The sequence below is a fragment of the Canis lupus genome, chromosome 20 (assembly GCF_011100685.1).
Source record: "Canis lupus familiaris isolate Mischka breed German Shepherd chromosome 20, alternate assembly UU_Cfam_GSD_1.0, whole genome shotgun sequence".
NCBI classification, from domain to species: domain Eukaryota; kingdom Metazoa; phylum Chordata; class Mammalia; order Carnivora; family Canidae; genus Canis; species Canis lupus.
The window spans coordinates 53,970,526-53,988,418 of record NC_049241.1 but is presented as its reverse complement, the minus strand read 5'-3'; the positions used below and the strand labels follow the sequence as shown (position 1 = coordinate 53,988,418).

The 17,893-nt window shown below is 48.7% G+C and overlaps 1 protein-coding gene across 1 annotated transcript in view; it reads right to left on the bottom strand.

Moving 5' to 3' along the window:
• The window catches only part of C3 (complement C3), a 32,559-nt gene that overhangs the window by 9,490 nt on the left and 5,176 nt on the right, over nt 1–17,893 (bottom strand). The window contains exons 12-27 of the mRNA XM_038567540.1: nt 17,367–17,576; nt 17,041–17,247; nt 16,547–16,705; nt 16,133–16,262; nt 15,825–15,896; nt 15,504–15,707; nt 13,097–13,205; nt 12,761–12,846; nt 7,783–7,925; nt 7,462–7,674; nt 4,541–4,607; nt 4,357–4,443; nt 3,402–3,605; nt 3,056–3,131; nt 2,603–2,762; nt 1,567–1,665 (exon numbers count right to left, since the gene is read on the bottom strand). Coding sequence (XP_038423468.1) covers nt 1,567–1,665; nt 2,603–2,762; nt 3,056–3,131; nt 3,402–3,605; nt 4,357–4,443; nt 4,541–4,607; nt 7,462–7,674; nt 7,783–7,925; nt 12,761–12,846; nt 13,097–13,205; nt 15,504–15,707; nt 15,825–15,896; nt 16,133–16,262; nt 16,547–16,705; nt 17,041–17,247; nt 17,367–17,576 — 2,226 coding nt within the window. The remainder of the gene's footprint in view (nt 1–1,566; nt 1,666–2,602; nt 2,763–3,055; nt 3,132–3,401; nt 3,606–4,356; nt 4,444–4,540; nt 4,608–7,461; nt 7,675–7,782; nt 7,926–12,760; nt 12,847–13,096; nt 13,206–15,503; nt 15,708–15,824; nt 15,897–16,132; nt 16,263–16,546; nt 16,706–17,040; nt 17,248–17,366; nt 17,577–17,893) is intronic.

Here is a 17,893-nt window from a genome sequence, read left to right as displayed (position 1 = left end):
GAGGGAGAAGCAGGCTCCATGCAAGGAGCCTGATGCCGGACTGGATCCTGGAACCCTAGGATCACTCCCTGAGCCAAAGGCAGACGCTTAACCACTGAGCCACCCAGGCATCCCATAACTTGATTTTAAGTGATGATTGTATTTAAGAACTAGCTTGCGAAAAGTCCTGGAGATGTAACAGTTGGTTTTCCCAAGTTCAGTGGTTGGTTCCAGCACACTCTTGATTTGAACCCCAGCAATCTGGTTCTACAGCCTATGCTATCCTCAGTTATACTGTTGCCATGTTGTAGAGGAAAATGTTGCTGCATGGTAGTAGAGCCTAATCCTTTGGCCTGCCCAGCTACTTCTCCTCCATCTACTTTTGTTTGACGTCTGTAGGAGCTTTTCTCCTCCATTTCCACGCCACACTGGAGGCAGGCCATATTTGCCCAGCGAGACCAACTCCTTGGCCTGAGCTGATTGGCCCAGGGGTGATCACCCTACCACGGTCCAGCCAATCAGTGCTGTCCCCTGGGAATCAGCTAGCCTTACTCTGGCTGTGTTCCTCAAGGAAGGTCAGCCCCGTGCTGCCCTGCAGGCAAAGAGGAATTATTGGGCCCAGAAAGGTCTGGGTCCCTCCTGGGCACTAAAGTTAACAGGCCCCTCTCTTCCATCACTTTCTGGGGTCCAACGAAGGAAGAAGCAGCTGGCTGAGGGTGAGATCCTGGGGTTCCAGACTTGGTAAGCCAAAGTTCAGACAATCCACTCTGACCATCCCAGGACAAAGCAGATGAAGCAATCACAGAGACTCTCAGGAGCCCATCTCTCTAAGTTTTGTGCTTCGAAATGAAAACCAGAGGAAAAGGAGGTAACCTTTTAGGGTCATGGGCTCCTTTGAAAATTTCCTAGAAGAGAGATGCTTGGGTGGCACAGTCGGTTAAGCATCTGACTCTTGATTTCAGCTCGGGTCATGATCAGGGTGGTGAGATGGGGCCCTGCATGGGGCTCTGTGCTCAGCAGTGTCTGCTTGAGATTCTCTCTTCTCCCTCTGCCCTGCCCCCATGCTCTCTCTCTCTCTCAAATAAATAAATAAATCTTAAAAAAAATTTCCTAGAGGATCCCCTGGACTAAGAAAATAGTCTTGATGTTTTCTTAGCACTGTGTTGTGAGTTTCCTTTAGGCAAGCAGCAAGGATACAATGCACTGATCATGTAGGAGTGATGTGGGAGGCAGGCTGAGGGGGCTTTTGTTGAAATTGGCTAAAATTCTCTGAAAAGGGTAAGGCAGGCAGAGAGGACCCGCTCTTTGATCTCTTTGTGTCTCAGTTTTCTCTTCTGTTAACTGGGGATAATAAGAGTAGCCTACCTCTTGGGCTCCAACAAGGATTACAGGACTTCACCATGTGAAGCTCTTAGATGAACATCTTTAGTTAATTGCCCCCCAAATGTTGGGTATTATTATGGCCGCTTTGCTGGCTGTTAGTGCACTGGGGGAGGACTGAGAATCACCCAAATGCAACACCTCACCCTCCAAGGTGCATGTGCCTTGGGTAGAGGAGGGGAGAGGAAGAGGATGGCAGATACTTACGTTAACCTGTCCTATACAAATATCTTCAGCCTCTTTTAGTGCTATGAGAACAAAGGCCGTGAGGGACACAGACTTCTCCTCAGCTTCCCGGAAGCCACCCTAGAGTGGGAAGCAAGAAACAAGGATAGAGTCACCAGTGTGTTCCCATTTGCTGGCCAATCCCCCTGTAGGTTCAGTAGGTCCAAGCAGGGCTGAGTCTCTCCCCAGTGTCTCCCTAGGAGGGTCACTGTCTTCAGTATTCATTCATTCAGCAAATGGTGGTGCTGCTGGGGATAAGGTGGTGGGAAAGACCTGGACACCAGCCCCAATCCTCATGGAGCTCGCCGTATAGTAGGGGAGACAGACAAGAACCGACCAATTCGCTATAGATTTATCATTACAAACTGATGAGTGCTATGCAGGAGAAGTGGATGTGGCAGTGAGAATGGACAGTGGGAGTGTGACTCAGTTGGGGAGGTCAAGAAAGATGTCCCTGGGGGATGACAGGGGTTAGCAGGCCAGGCAGTGGGAACAGCATGTGCAAAGGCCCTGTGGCAGGACAGAGCAAGGCTCCTAGCAGTACAGATGGCATGTGGATGGGGATAGGAGCAACACCGTGAGAATGGAAGCTTGAAAAGTCAGGCTAAGGCAGTGATTCTCTAACATGGGCATGTGTCAGCATCACGGTGGTGGTGGTGGGGGGGGAGGTGGGGTGTGGAGAGGGACTTATAGAAACTGGTTCCTAGGCTCTGCCCCTAAAGTTTCTGATTCCATGCATCTAGCATCCAGCCTGAGGACGTACATTACTAACAAGTTTCCAGGTGATGCTGATGCTGCTGGCCTGGGGAATCCCGTTTGGAGAACTGTAGTTCTGAGGGGTTCTAGGTGTATTTTCAGAGTGAAGGGGAGGGACTTTGGTTTTGTACTGGACTCTGAAGGTCTCTGGTTTTTGTACTAGACGAGTGACACTCCCAAAGGAATGGGTCGTCTTTCTCCTATCTGTCCCATGACTTCCAGGCGCCCCTCCCTCACTCTGTCCTGAACCCCTGCTTCTTACGGTCATCTCTTGGTGGATCACAGGCCCATCCTCCTGGAAGATCCCATCGGGCTTCTGCTTCTCCAGGATCAGCCATTTGACAGCCCCGCAGAGAACCTGGGCTTCAATGGCGATGAGGTTGGTGGCCAGAGAGAAGACCTTGACCACGTAGGCTGTCAGCCTGGGGGTGGTCACAGAGCATGAGCCAATCGCCTCAGCATCCAGAGAGCAGGTTCCAGCAAACCAGTGAGCAGAGGGGGCAGGCCCTGGCCCAGCTGGCTCAGCTTGCCCACCCAGGTTGAGACCCAGCCTAGCTGCAGGAGGTGCTTGATGACCGAGGGCCACTCAGGAGCCCACAGTGGGCGCCTCGCCTCTGTGGGTGGAGGCTGCATAGCTGGGCAGAGGGCTGTGTGGATGGGGCCCACCAGGACCACGGTAGGCTGCCCTGCTCTGTGGGGTGCAGGGGTGGCTCACCAGGTGCTGGATGGCCGGTTCTGGAAGGCAGCGAAGGCCGAGTTGGGTTGTCTGAAGGCCAGCTGTTGGGTGTATCCTGCGGGGAAGCAAGAAGTGTTGTCAGAAGAGCAGGGGCGCAGTGGAGAGGGTGGCCGGCATGGGAATGCCAGCGAGGGGGAGGGCCTGGAGTCCTGGGGTTCAGGGAGGGGAGAGGGGGCTCAGCACAGAGGAGGGAACTGCAAAGGGGGAGGAGCTTCTAAAAAGAGAAGGGGCTCAGAGGATGGGGCGATCAGAGTAAAGGGGGTGGGGTCCCCGGGAGGACCCAGCTCCAGGAGGCGGTGGCAGCGGGTCTCCCACGAAGACGCACCCTTCTTGATGAGCTCCAAGGCCTCCTGGCGCTTCTCCAGCCCGAACTTGTCCCACTGCTCGGTTTGGTCCAGGTAATGCAGGGCGATGACGGTGGGCGTCATGCCGATCATGTTCTGCTCCCCGCAGCCCGACGGGGTCACGATGAGGTGCTTTAGACGGTCCCCGTCGATGGCGTCCTCTACCATCTGAGCCACCGGGGTCCCTGGAGCCAGGCGGGAGGGAGGACCGCGCTCAAGCACAGTGGGGCGGGGTGAGGAGGGTCGGGACTGACCCAGGGACCCCAGGCTCCCACCAGCCAGTGCCAGGGATGCGGGGGGCAGTTGGAGGCTGAGGGGGATGTGATCAAAGGGGAGCAGCAGGCTGAGTGGCCCCAGAGGGGGGTGCGTGGCCTACATTTGTAGGGAAGGGGGGGCTTGTGCTTCATAGAGCCCTGGTTCCCGAGTCCTCTTGTTACACCAGTGGCAAATGAATCCCAGTAACAATCGTCACGAACACTTAGATGTGCTTAATGCTGTTTTGTCAGGCGCGCTGTTCCAGAGATCATCATATAATATCTCATTTAATCCTCTCAGCAACCCTTTGATATATTTGTTATTTTGTTATTTGCCCCCATCACAGATGAGGAAACCAAAGGTCTCTCCCCAAAACCTTAAGCTTGCAAGGTGCCTTTCCAGCGACCTCTTTTCCCTCTTGCTCCAGTCCTCCATCCCGCGCATTAGGTTCCAGAATTTCCTGCTCTCAAGAGGAAACTCTACTGTTTCTCATTCAAACTTCTCTATCAGCAAAAGCTATTTTCTGAATTAAATACTGCCTGGGGGCTTCTCTAATCCAGGAGGTGGTTCTAGCAGAAGTGGAGGGGGGAGACACAGCGACAAATGCCCCCAGAATTAGGTGGCACTGGGTCCCCTGCTCCAGGGTCGTGCCTTCCTGGGTCGGGGCCAGTGGCCACTCACCTTGCAGGAGGATCCTGGTCTCTGACTCCGTGTCCGGGACTTGGTCGCCCAGGTCTGCGGCATGGACCTCCTCTCGCTGCACTCCCTCTGCCGGCCGAGCGGGACAAACGGATGGCACCAGCCCTCTCCCACAAGGCCCTGCATCACCACCCAGGCTGCCACTCCTCTGCTGTGGCTGACTCACCCTGGCCCTTGGCTTCTGGATCCAGCGTGCGAATGGCCAAGGTTTGGTTGACTAGGATTCCTTCCGGCTGACCCATGTCGGGATAGGGGGTGGAGGGAGGGCAGGCGAATAAAAGAACAGACAGACACAACTGGTCAGCAAAGACACTGTCCTTCTGGCCATTACTGTCGCACAGGCACGAGGTACCACCTTTCCTAGCTGTGTGATGGGAGTCAAATACCTTCCTCCGTGGCTCAGCTTCCTCCCTTCTAAAGAGGAAGCAATACCAACATCTACTTCATATGGTTGTCCTGGGAGTTAATTTCTTTTTCTTTTTTTTTTTGGGGGGGGGGAGTTAATTTCAAATTATACGTTCATAACAAAAGCACAAACCCTTTGGAAAGCTTCCTGCGTGCTAACCCTACTGTCTTGCGTTAATGGTTCACAGCAAACCCAGTGGGGTGAGGGCTGCTGTGATACCTCCTGTCTCAAAGATGGGGTATGAAAGGCGAAGTAACCGCCCCCCCCAACATCACAGAGCTGGTAGGAGAGAACTGCTTTTTTTTTTTTTTTTTTAGAACTGGGGTTTGAACAGGGCATTCTGGCACAAAGTCTGTTTTTTGAGGGGAGGCAGTCACGCTGAACGACCCCAGAGTGTCTGTGTTTGTAACTCAGTGCCTTTCAGGCGTCTCTAACACAAAAGAATGTGCATAAAGTACTCAGCACAAGGCCTGGCACATAGTAAGTGCTCAGTTAAAATAGGAGCTATTTTAGTTAGTTATCGGATTCCCAATGGAAGCTCTCCTGTAAGTGCAGAAAGACCTCCATGGTGGACTGCAGCTGTTTATGCCTTTTCAGAACACATTCTCCTTTTAGGCTGATATTAATGCCCAAATTTTCCTTTAGAGACCGACTCTTCTCCCATGGCATGCTGGTAAATATTTGCCACCCAGCTCTCCAGGAAGAAAAGATGCTGACTTGTAGCGCTGCCAGTTTCTGTGCTGTGAATATCTCCTCCACACTGGATTTCAAGTTGCCAGCATCTGGGATTGCAAAATTGGGAAGTTGTGGGCACTCTGGCTCTTGGGCGCTGGACCATTCAGGCTCCAGCAACCCTACTGGGTTTGCATCCCATTGGTTCCCATACTGAGCCAACGCTCAGAGGCACAATGACATAAGGGTCCCAGACAAAAGGGATAATAAAAAATGTATCCCTACGGGCACTCAGCTGACTCATCAGAAGAGCATGTGACTCTTGATCTAGGGGTTGTGAGTTTGAGCCCCACGTTGAGTGTAGAGATTACTAAAAAAAAAACCCAAAACAAAAAAAGCTTAAAAAAAGAACTCCTAGATATATATTTGTATGTATGTTTTCATGGTTCATTATATTCCAGAACATTAAAGTAGTTGAAAAAAACATGAGTTTGGGTGCACCTGGCTGGCTCGGTTGGTAGGGTCGGATCAAGTGTGACTCTTGATCTCAGGGTTGTAAACTCAAAGTCCCACGTTAGGTATAGAGATGACTTAAAAATAAAGTCTTAAAAAAATATGTGAGTTTGGTTCCATTAAAGTCAGGAAAGAAAAATTATAATCAATTCTGGTTTGGGTATAAATAAGACATTTGACTGTAAAATAGCACTGTCAGTTTTAAAGCATTTGCTTTTCAATGTTTCAATATTTTTTCAACTACTTTAACATTTTTTGGGAAAATCAACCATTAATCAATTTTAACACTTAAAAAAAGACATGTATATGCCCTATTTTCCCTTTTAGCTTCAGGCTCTAATATAGCTTGACTTGACATTGTCAGGTCCTCTCTGTGTTTAAAATTTTGATCTTTTGTCCATCATGGATTTTTCTGGCATTAATTTTGATTTCTTAAAACACTGCATTAAAATATTGTTGCTCTTATTTATGATCTCACATTTTGCTCGAAAATATTAATAAAAGATGATAAGAGGCTTTTGTTTTTATTAATGACTTGATCTCCTATTATATTTGTGAATGTTCCTCACTGTAGGAAAGAGTAGATATTATCGGATATACCTTAACAGTTATATATCTACTCTTTCCCTACAAATTTTAGAAAGCAATAACATATAATGTGAGAATATAAGAACTTCTATTTTTATCTATTATATGTTATTGCTTTCTAAAATTTGTTTTTTGAGGGGTGCCTGGGTGGCTCAATGGTTGAATATCTGCCTTTGGCTCAGGGCATGATCCCAGGGTCCTGGGATTGAGTCCTGCATCGGGCTCCCCGCAGGGAGTCTGCTTCTCCCTCTGCCTATGTCTCTTCCTCTCTCTGTGTGTCTCTCATGAATAAATAAATAAAATCTTAAAAATAAATAAAAAAGGAAATAAGTAAAATTGATTTTGTGAAACATGTTTTCCCAAGACTTTTAAGGTCAAAAGAAAACTCCTCTATACTGAACTGTGTTAAAAATATCCTATGTGATAATAAAACATATATATATATTTTTTATAAAACATATTTTCATTTAAAAATCTATCACTGGGAGTGCCTGGGTCAGTCAGTTAAGTATCTGCCTTTGGCTCAGGTCATGATTCTGGGATCCTGGGATCCAGCTACACATGGGGCTCCCTGCTCTGCGGGGAGCCTGCTTCTCTCTCTCCCTCTGCCTGCCACTCCCCCTGTTTGTGCTCTCTTTCTCTCTCTCTCTCTGTTTGTCAAATAAATAAATAAAAGCTTTAAAAAATATATCACTGATTTTTATTATTGAGTTTTTTGGTTCCCCCTCAAAGTTCTCACTCACTCACCCTAATCCTGGTTCCTGCTTCCAAGCGCGTAAGGACTCTTAAATTTCCTAAGCTGAGACACTTAGTGTCTCAGGGCCTGGATCTCCAACTTGGGTTGACAGCATGGGAGACAGGAGCCTCTCCTGAAGGGCAAGGAGCCGCAAGCACCCCCAAGGACTCACCACGACCTTCAAGATCTTCTTGACACCATCGTTGGCGAAATGCCTGTAGACAGCGGCCTTGACCTCCACCTCATGGAGGCCAATCTTCAGAGGCACAATGACATAAGACACGGCCACGGAGGACTTGGCTGGGATGTTTACAATCTGCTGGTAGCTCTTCTTAGATGTGGCCAGACTACAGAAGGCTGGATTGTAGAGTAGTTCCACCCTGACCTGTTGGGGACAGAGGATCGGTTAGGGGTGTGTGCCACGGGCCACCAGCATGACCACCACCACCCCTTCCAAGCTTGCCATCATGCCTCTGTCATCCCAGGGACCCACCTTGATATCCTCTCTCTCCTGGTAATTGTAGAGTATGGCTCGGATCTCCACCTGCTCATTACGTACAACAGAGTAGGGTAGCCGCAGGTCAATGAAGAAGTCTTGTAGCACTGTGACTTCATAGGGGTCAGCCACACAGATCCCTGCCCGGAAGTGGAGTGTCAAGTGAAGGAGGTGGACAGAGGCTCAGTGCTTACCCTGACTGCTGGAGCTGGGCCAAGCTCAGGCTGTGTTTGTAGCAGCCCACGGACTGAACAACTTCAATGGTGATACCTTACCGACGGTGGTGGCAGCTGGGAGTTGCCGTGATGGGACGATTTCCATCCTCTTTTGTGATTTGGTTCATAGGTAGGTGTGCAGGTGGGAAGAACTCAAGCATAATCAATGGCTCCTATCTGCGCTCTCCAAAATGGTAGCCCGAGCTCCTTGTGGTTACCAGGCACTTGGAATATGGCTCGCTCTGGTGGGAACTGGATTCCTACTTCTATTTCATTTCACTTCACTCAGATTTAAACTTAAAAACTGATGTTTGTCATGAATATGCTACAACCCCCTGAACTATACACTTTCAAAGGGTGACTTTCATGGTATGTGAATAATATCTCACTTTAGAAAATGATGTTTGATTCAATAATTGGAAAAACCTTTAAATGTATGCTTGGAACAATTTAGATATGCCAATATACCTTTACGACTGTACATTTTACAGATCCTAAAATACAGATCAAAGTGTTTCCAGTGAAGGCCTAGGGGCATCTGGCCAGTTTAGTTGGGGAAGAGTGTGACTCTTGATTTCAGGGTTGTGAGTTTGAGCCCCACGTTGGGTGTAGAGATGACTTAAAAGTAAAAATAAAATCTTAAAAAAAAAAAAGTTAGCACCCTAATTGAATTTGCTCTGCAGGTATAAAATACGTGCTGGATTTCAAAGGTTTAGTGCAAACAGAAGTAAAATATATCATTCCTAATTTTGAGATGTTAATAGGTTATTCTTAAATATTAAAAGATTTATTAAAAAAAAAGATTTATTGTAACATCATCACTAGTGTGAAGTGGTTTTGTGCATGTTTATAAAATGTTGAAAGAATAAAACAATGTTGAAAGAATAATATTTGGGGCATATTTTGTAAAGAAAATATATAATAAAATTGATTTCACCTATTTTTTTTCTTTTCTTTTTTTTCAGGTAGGCTCCATGCCCAACATGGGGCTTGAACTCACAACTGAGATCAAGAGTTGCATATTCTATGAACTGAGCCAGCCAGGCATCCCTCACCTACTCCTTTCTTTTGGGGCTACCAGGAAATTTAAAATGACATAAAGCTTGCATCTGCCACTCTGTATTTCCAATGGACAGGGCTGATCTACAAGCAGTGAAAATGATGCCAGAAACAATGGTTATTTGAAATACAACAGTTATTGCATTAAATTCAAAGGGTTGATTGATGCAAGCAAAATTTGCAAAAAGATATTTAAAATAATGTTATACTAAAAAAATAAAACAAAAATAATGTTACATTAAGAAATCTATTAAGATTTTTTTGTTGTTGGTGGTGCTTATTCTTCAGTGGTGAAAAAAATTATCAGAGACTTAAACAAAATCCTTATTTCCTAACCTACAGTCATTTATTCACCACCCTTGGGGTGTTTGCTCTAGTCATGGGAGCTCTTTACCCATTTCTTATCTACTATTTGTTTTTACATTTTTCAAAAAAAATTATTTTTTTAGTAGTCTCTACACCCAGTGTGGGGCTCGAACTCACAACCCTGAGATTGGGAGTGGCACCTTCCACTGACTGAGCCAGTCAGATGCCCCTGTTTTCACATTTTGAAACTCAAATCGAATTTACGATGGTGTGTGAAAAACGAGCTTTTGCACCATAAATAGGAGGGTTCTCTCAAGGAAAACAAAACGGTTTTGTTCAATACTGGTTAGCTTGTGTGGTGCCTGCAGAAAGTGGCACCTGCTCCCCTCTCCTCACTGATTGAAGTTGTTAACAAGAACCGGGGAGATGAAGGGGTGCTTGCCCCAGACTGAGCTCTTCCCTTTGAACAAGATAAAAGGACTGAAGGAGAACCAAAAGAAGGACTTCTGATGCACCATCCATGTTATTTTTAAGGCAATGAAACAACTCCTCTGTGTGATATTGGAACTGTGGCTGCATGTCATTACAGGTTTGTTCAAACCCCCAGAAGGTACAACCCCTAAAGGGGGGGAGCTCAAGGCTATTGGCTGCAATTAATAATAACATATCCAGGGGCACCTGGGTGGCTCAGTCTGTTGAGCATCCGACTCTTCATTTCGGCTCAAGTCATGATCTCAAGGTCATAAGATTGAGTCCCAAGTCGGGCTCCCCGTTCAGCGGGGAGTCTGCTCAGGAGTCTCTCTTTCCCTTTGCTCCTCCCCTGCCCCTCAAATAAATAAATAAATAAATCTTAGAAAAAAAATCAGATATCCATATTGGCCTATCGATTATAGCAAATGTACCACCCTAACACAAATGGGGATGGAGGGGGGCATGGAGGGATGTGTGGCGACTGTGCTTTTTGCTCAAACTGAAAACTGTTTTAACAAATCTACCAATTAAAAAAAAAAAAAGAGTGACTTCTGGTGCATGATTTGCGGTATTTAAGGAAATAGCCATGCATCTCTGAAAGGCATTTACTCTTTGGTCTCTAATACATGTCTGGCTCCAATGATAACTCACACTCATCGGACATCTATAATATGCCAGGCCCCATCATAAGGGCTTTCTGTGTATCAACTCATAAAATCCTCCCAACAACACTCTGAGTAAGTGCTATTTCTATTGTGCCTGCTTTATGGATGTGCACAGAGAGGTTGAGTAACTTGACTCAGGCCACACAGCTCCCCAGGGGAAGATCTGGGATTTGAAGCCAGGCGTTTCAGCCTGGGAGGCCCCCTACTTGTAACCCTACTGACTCTTTAATTCATAGTGTCTCAGGAGTTTGAAATTTCCAAGTTCTGTTGGTTATAGTGCTACAATATTTTATTCTGAAGCTCTAAGATGGGATTCCCGGGAGGTTCATCCCCTGCTGATCTTGGGCAAGTCACCTTCTTTCGTTGGCTTTAGTATCCTCATTTGTAGGAGAATAATAGTACCAAGCTCTCATGGGGTGGTTGTGAGCATTGAATGAGATAATGTGGAATCCAGCAGGTAGAGGCCATGAATGCTGCTCGACATCCTCTCCTGCACAGGGCAGGGCCCCATCACAGAGAACCATCCAGCTCAGGGCCATGTCGGTGGTGAGGGAGAGAGGTGCTGGGGCAGGGCGGGCCTTCCCCAACCACCACACGCATGCTAACCCCTTGGGGACCTCGTGAAAACACAGGCTCTGAGTCAGCAGGTCAGAAGTCAGGCCCAAGATTCTGAATTTCTGACCAACTCCTAGGTAAAGCAGCTTTGCCAGATTGCTAGTGGTTCAGGGAACATGGTTTCGGTCCAAGAATCTAAACTGTGGCTTTCAATTTTTTTTTTTTTCCCAAGCAGCAAGAACTCTTCTTATTTAAAGGACACCTCACACAGAACCTCAATATACGAACACAGAGGATGGGCAGATAGGAAGATGCTCTGATCTGAAACACGGGTGGGGGCCACAAACCAGAATTGTGCTGAATTGTACTGGGGTTTCAGGCGAAAGGAAAAGTAGGTGCCCCGGCCTACACGATCGTGCTGTGCCATCATCGCTTGTTCAAGAGAAACTGCCAAACAGTTTCAATTCCTTCATTTAAAACAAGACAAGCAAAGAAGCAGATTTTGGAAACCTTGAAGGAAAATGGTAATGAGGTGTAATTTATTATAAACTGTGACACAATAAAATTATTAAAAATCACTTAAAACGTTGGTTTGGCATAAGTCAGATATCATTGGTTTTCATACACCCACTTTTTAATATTTCAATCTTTTTTCCAGCTATTTTAATGCTCAGGGAAAAAATTAAAATATCCATAAATCAGGCACAGGGGACATACATTTTCTCTCTTGCCTCAAACCCCAGTATGGCTTGGCATGGCGCTGGCTTCTATTTAAAATGTAGGTATTTTGTTCACCACAGATTTTTTTTTTTTTGCATTCACATTGATTTTTAAAAAATGATTGAGTGAAAATATTACTTATCGGGGCACCTGAGCTTTTTGGCGCCCACTTAAAATTGGCATGTAGGGGTGTCTGGGTGGCTCAGTGGTTGAGCATCTGCCTTTGGCTCAGGTCATGATCCCGGGGTCCTGGGATCAAGTCCCGCATCAGATTCCCCACAGGGAGCCTGCTATTCCCTCTCCCTATGTCTCTGCCTCTTTCCCTGTGTCTTTCATGAACAAATAAATAAAATCTTTTAAAAAATAGATAAAATTGACACTTAAAGTTAGCGCCTCCTTCTCCTCATCCTGCTCCTCACCCTCCTCGAGACCACTCACGTCAGGCCAGGGCTCCCGGGTTCTCTGAGGTGGTGGCCTTGGTTTCATAATCTGACCACCCATGTTCCAATCATGCATTTCATTCTGCTTCCTCTTATACTCTTTTTTAATCGCTTTACCCATCATCCTATCCACATCACTCCTTAAGGGTGTTTGTCATTGCGAATTATTCTATAAGATACCACAAGGGTGGATATAGATTGAACAGCACCAAGAGTGAACCCTACTGTCAACTATGAACTTGGGGTGATGATGATGTAATACACCGTGCTGGTTCGGAATGCTGGGATTTGGGGAGACTGTGCTTGTGGGGAGGTAGCATGGAAGTATGGGGGGAAATCTCTTACCCTACCGTCAATTTTGCTGTGAACCTAAAACTGTTCTCAAAAACATATCTATCTACAAGAAGCACTGACTATGTCACTCACAGAGAGGACCTGACACCCCTTCAGTCACCAAGAAACGAGGATTTCTTTGCATGGGAGAGAATGCCCAGTGGCTCTGGGGTCCCTGCCTCCTGAGGATGGGGCCACCACCTTCTCTCACCTTTCTTCTTCGACAAGCTCACAGCCAGAATTTCCCAAGTTGTGATGGAGTCTTTCAAAAACACATTCATGGTCTTCGTGGAGATTCTGGATGGGGGGGAGAAGTTGGGGTGTTAGGAGAAGACGTGTGTCAGGGTTATGGAGGGGCCCCAAGGGAAGAGTGGCAGGGGACAGCTAGGCACATTTAGGCAGCCTGACTCTTGATTTTTCTAGGCTGGATTTGAGGCTGCACGGTGATTCCAGAAAAGAGGGGGGTTGGGGTGCATGCAAATTAAGTGGTCCAGTCTGGGGTGCTGTAGGAGCTGGCCTGGGCCATGGGTTGAAGTGGAGGCCTTACCCATTTTTCTCAGGTTCATTGAGAATCTCTATGGTCCACAGCCAGCTCTCAGGGAACTGGCTTCTGGAAACGATGTCCTCTTCCAGGAATAGTTCTTCATCCATGTCACCTGGGAGGCAGGGGGTGGGGAAGGGAGCAATTTGGGTTTAGAACAGACCCATTTTCCCACTGTCCCTGGAGATATTTATCTCTGTATCTCTGGAGGGATTTCTAGCAGCAAAACACACCCATGGCCACGTGATGACCTTGGCAGGGGGCGGGTATGTTTGCCTTTGTCACTCCTTCCTCCATAAAAATACTATTAAAAATTGTATTTTACAACTGTGTTGATATAAGAGCAAAAATAATCCAGGCTGGGTTATACTATTTACCCTTCCCCCGATTTTCATAGAAATGAAAGCATTCGCTTGAGCCTCTAAGCACAGTGGCTCTGGGGCTCTGTCCCTGCTGCATCTGATGGTTATGGTCCTGAAGCAAGCAGGTGGCTCGAGAGACTCCCCAGACCTGATGGAGACCCCTGGAGAGGGAGTGACCTTTTAAAGCGTGGCTGACACCATCAACACGTAGGTAAAGTAAGGCCGGAATAGGGTCAACCCTGTCTGGGCTTTCTTCAAGACACAATGGGCAGCTCGTAACTCAGCTCTGGGTCTGCCTAATAACAAATTGGTGAAACCTGCTAATACCTAAATCCACCCACATTCTGGAATAACCCATCAAAGTGCCTTTGGAGGATGAACATGTGAGCAACTCTCTGCCTCACCCCAATTTGGCTGAAAAAAGTACACAATGCTACAGGATGAAAGCAGCCGAGCATATGTAAGCCAGATGCCAGTAGATCAGATATTTTTGTCTAATACTCCTCTTTGAGAAAGGAAGTCTGTAGGTTGTTGGAATGGTAGTCTTCCAGCTAAAAGAATTTAGAAATATTTGTCCACTTTGGCAAATTCTGCCTTTAAGAGGTGACTGCTTACTTCTAAGTAAAAAAAAAAAGGACCCAAACCAAACCAGACCAAACCAAAGCGAAATCGCTGGTGCAACTTGAATGGGGCTGGAGGGTTTGGCGGTGGCAACGAGTCAACATTAATATCCCAATTCTGGTGGCTGTGCTGAGTTTTGTCGGGGAACATCTCTGCTTCTAGAAAATCCACACTGAGCTAGTTGGCGGTGGTGGGGCCTCAATGAGTTCAGAAGGGAAAAAAAAGATTTTTATACCCACTTCCACTTTTTCTGTTGGAGATTGTTTAAAGAAAAAAAAAAAAGGATGATTTTTGCTTTGCTTGGGCAGCTATGAAATGGCCCTGTTTTTTTTTTTTTTTTTTTTTTTTGGCCCTGTTCTTCCTCAGTTTTTAAGCAAAGGCATTCTCTTTCATGACTTTTCATCCAATAGTTGATAAGGTAATTTCCCTTGATTTCAAGAGCCGTTCACGTGGGCTTTTATTCTTGGAGCCCAATTTGAAAGGACGTGATTTCCTGTTCCCCATGAAAACAGTGGGATGTGCAAAAGAAATGTTCAAACGGCCAATCAGAGCGATCACCAGAGCAGTGAACGCTCTGCCTAAAATGATTAAAAAGAGCCATGTGGACAGGGTGGGATGAGCTGGGAAGTTTGCCAAGGTGACCCTCACAAAATGCCCTGTGCTGACAGTGGTGCGCTGTCCCTAGGTTCAGTTTTGACGGTGCCCATCCTTAGCAGAAAGATCTCTAATCAAGACAAAGCAAAAAGCATTTTTAAAAAGGAGGGATCAGGCCTCACTGGGCTCAAAGCCTCTCAGCAAATGGCACTTAGGACTCCGCTCATTTCTATCAGTGCCACTTTGTGGTGGAGACAGCTCTGGTTTTTGCTGTAAATGGGGTTATTATAAGAGAAATTTCTGGGGATCCCTGGATGGTGCAGCGGTTTAGCACCCACCTTTGGCCCAGGGCACAATCCTGGAGACCAGGGATCAAGTTCCACGTCGGGCTCCCTGCATGGAGCCTGCTTCTCCCTCTGTGTGTGTGTGTGTGTGTCTATCATGAATAAATAAATAAAATCTTTAAAAAAAAAAGAAATTTCTCTTAGCTTTGCTTAAGATATATTTGGACTGAGATGTAAAGCTTCAAGCGTGTACACGTTTTGTCTTATCCAGACTGGAATGAATGAATGAATGAATGAATGAATGAATGAATGAATGAAAATGAATCAACAGATGTTAGGCATGGAGTTAGGCACCACTTTGGAAGGCAACATAAATGAGTTTTCTTTGGTCAAGGCCAGTTGAAAACCCATCTCGGACAGAGGCATCCTCCCCTCTGGGACAGGGCCTCCTCCCCAGACAGGTGCACCTCCTCTCCCCTTAGGCCCCTTCCTCTCTCTCAGGGAGCCCCTCCTCCCCCCCCCTCCGGCCCACCCCCCTGCAGGTGTACTCACTCCTGGCCAGTCCCAGGTTGTCCATGCGGCTGTAGTTGAGCCGCAGCTGCGTGATGTATTTGCAGCACTCGAGGAAAGCCTTCACGCAGCTCTCCGACTCCTCGCGGGAGACGAACTGGGCCCTGCGCTCGCAGGAGAACTTCATGGGGTTGTCCCGCATGCCGCCCTCGCAGCACTTGCGCAGCTCTTTCGGGTACTGGCCCACTGTGGGGGCACAGACGGCGTGTCACGCCCTCTGCCGGGGCCTCGCAGCGGGGAGGACGTCCCCATGGCCAGGCCCTGCCCCCCTTCCCTCTTTGGCTGGGACCCCGGGGCTCCCACCTTTGTCCATCCTCTTCTCCGTGAGCACCACGGAGCGGCGGCGCCGGGCGGCTGGTTTGGGGCACTCAAGATCTGGGGGGCAGGCAGATATTAACAGGGTGGATTAAGCACCGACCTGGTGAGTCCTCACCATACTCCTCTCTGGTGCTCCCATTTGACAGAGGAGGAGACTGAGGCTCAGAAAGCAGTGACTTGCTAGATGGTGGCAGAGGCAGGACTAGAACCCAGGGCCCCCTGACCCCAGAACCCTGCCCTCCACCTGCACTCAGCATCTGGGGGTGGAGGCCCCGCCCCTCAGCGGCCCTCACCTCTCCTCTGGGGAGTCTGCAGTTCTTTGTTGGTCTTGAGGGCCAGGCCTGCGTCCATGAACACCCCGGCATAGTCCTTTCCGCTGCCCGCTGTGCAGCCGATGTCCGCCGCCTCCACCACGTTCCAGATCTGCAGGGCGGGAGGAGTCATCCGCGGGGCCCACCCACCCCTGCATTCTCATCCCGGGTCCCCCTCAGCGCTGTGTGTGCTGTGTCGGCCGCCACGGCCCGTCTGCATCCATCTGCTCTCCCCTCTGCAGCCTTGACTTCTAGCCCATGTCCGTGTCCCTTCTGACCTCCCTCCAGCCCACGCCTCACTCCACTTCCAGAGCTTTCCCCAAGCCCACCGCCCGCTCTGCCCAACGCCACCCCTTTGCCTCGCCTCCCTCCACCCTATAGCACCGGGAGGCACACCTTGCTCTGAGTCAGTTTGTTCTTCTTGTTCAGCACGAACACACCCTTGTCCACAGCCACGAGGCCCACGCGGGCCCCCGGGTCTCCCTGGATGATGAGGGTCGTCTGCTGTCCAGGCAGGTGTGACCTCTGTTCCTTCCCGCTGCCTTTCACCACCAGCTGGGGGGCGGGGGGCAGAGTGAGGGGTCAGCGCTGCCAGGCCGGGTCTTGGGGCTGCCCTCGTGGGTGAGCGGGGGAAAGCTGGAGCCAGGCAGAGCAAAGGCAGGAAGGCCAGGAGAGAGAGAATACGGGAGCACGAGAAGCCCTGAGGCCCAAACAGGTCGCAGGGCTGGGAGTGGGCGCAAGAAGGAGCCGGGCAAGGAGAAGAGAGAGGCAGAAATGCCATGACCAGGTGGAGAGCCTGCTCGGAAGGCCGGAGAGAGGCAGAGACTGAGAAAGCACTGGCCAGGTGGGGAGTCCCAAGGTGAGTGCAGAGGAAGGTTCTGGAAGCTTACGGTGCCCATGCAGGAGTCCTTGACGTCCACCCACACGGAATCGGCGACCACTTCCCTCTGGCCGCTGCTTCCAATGACTGTGTAATAAGCCACTAGGCGGAAGGAAGGAATGAAGTCCGAAGTGATGGTCAAGGGCAGTACGACCAGGTCCTGGCCACTCTCCCGCTCCTGGCGGCCCACCTTCAAGATCTTCCCTTTGTTCATGATCTGGGGGGAACAGGTGGGCATTAAGGATCAGCAGGGTGGGAGGGAGGATGGGGCGACCTGGGATTGGGGGTGCTGGGGAAGCGGAGAGGAGGGGCCTGGGATCCTAGGGAGCCACAGACCAGGTAGGTGTAGTAGCGGATCTGAGCCTCCTTGCTGGGGTCCGTTCGCAGGTGGAAGTTGACATTGAGAGTTTCCCCTGGCTTCAGTTCCATTCGAGGCACAGACAGATGCAGGTAGTTTCTGGAGTTGCCGATGGTGTTGTAGGGTTGGACTTCCATGGTCCTGGTGGCCTGTCGAGACTCTAGGATACCCTCCTTCTTCGTGCTTACCTGGGCAAGGAAACAGGGATGAATGCTGTCCCCCCCGCCCTCCTCCAGATGTCCATGGTACCTTCTGTGGCAAGAGGGACTTTGCAAATGGGATTAAGTTAAGGATCTGAGGATGGGGGCAGATTGTTCTGGATTGTCCAGGTAGGTCGAATGTAATCACAACGATCCTTATAAGATAGCTATGCAGGGACGCCTGGGTGGCTCAGTTGGTGAGGCGTCTGTCTTTGGCTCCGGTGGTGATCCTGGGGTCCTGGGATCGAGCCCCACATTGGGCTTCTTGCTCAGTGGGGAGTCTGCTTCTCCCTCTGCCTGCCACT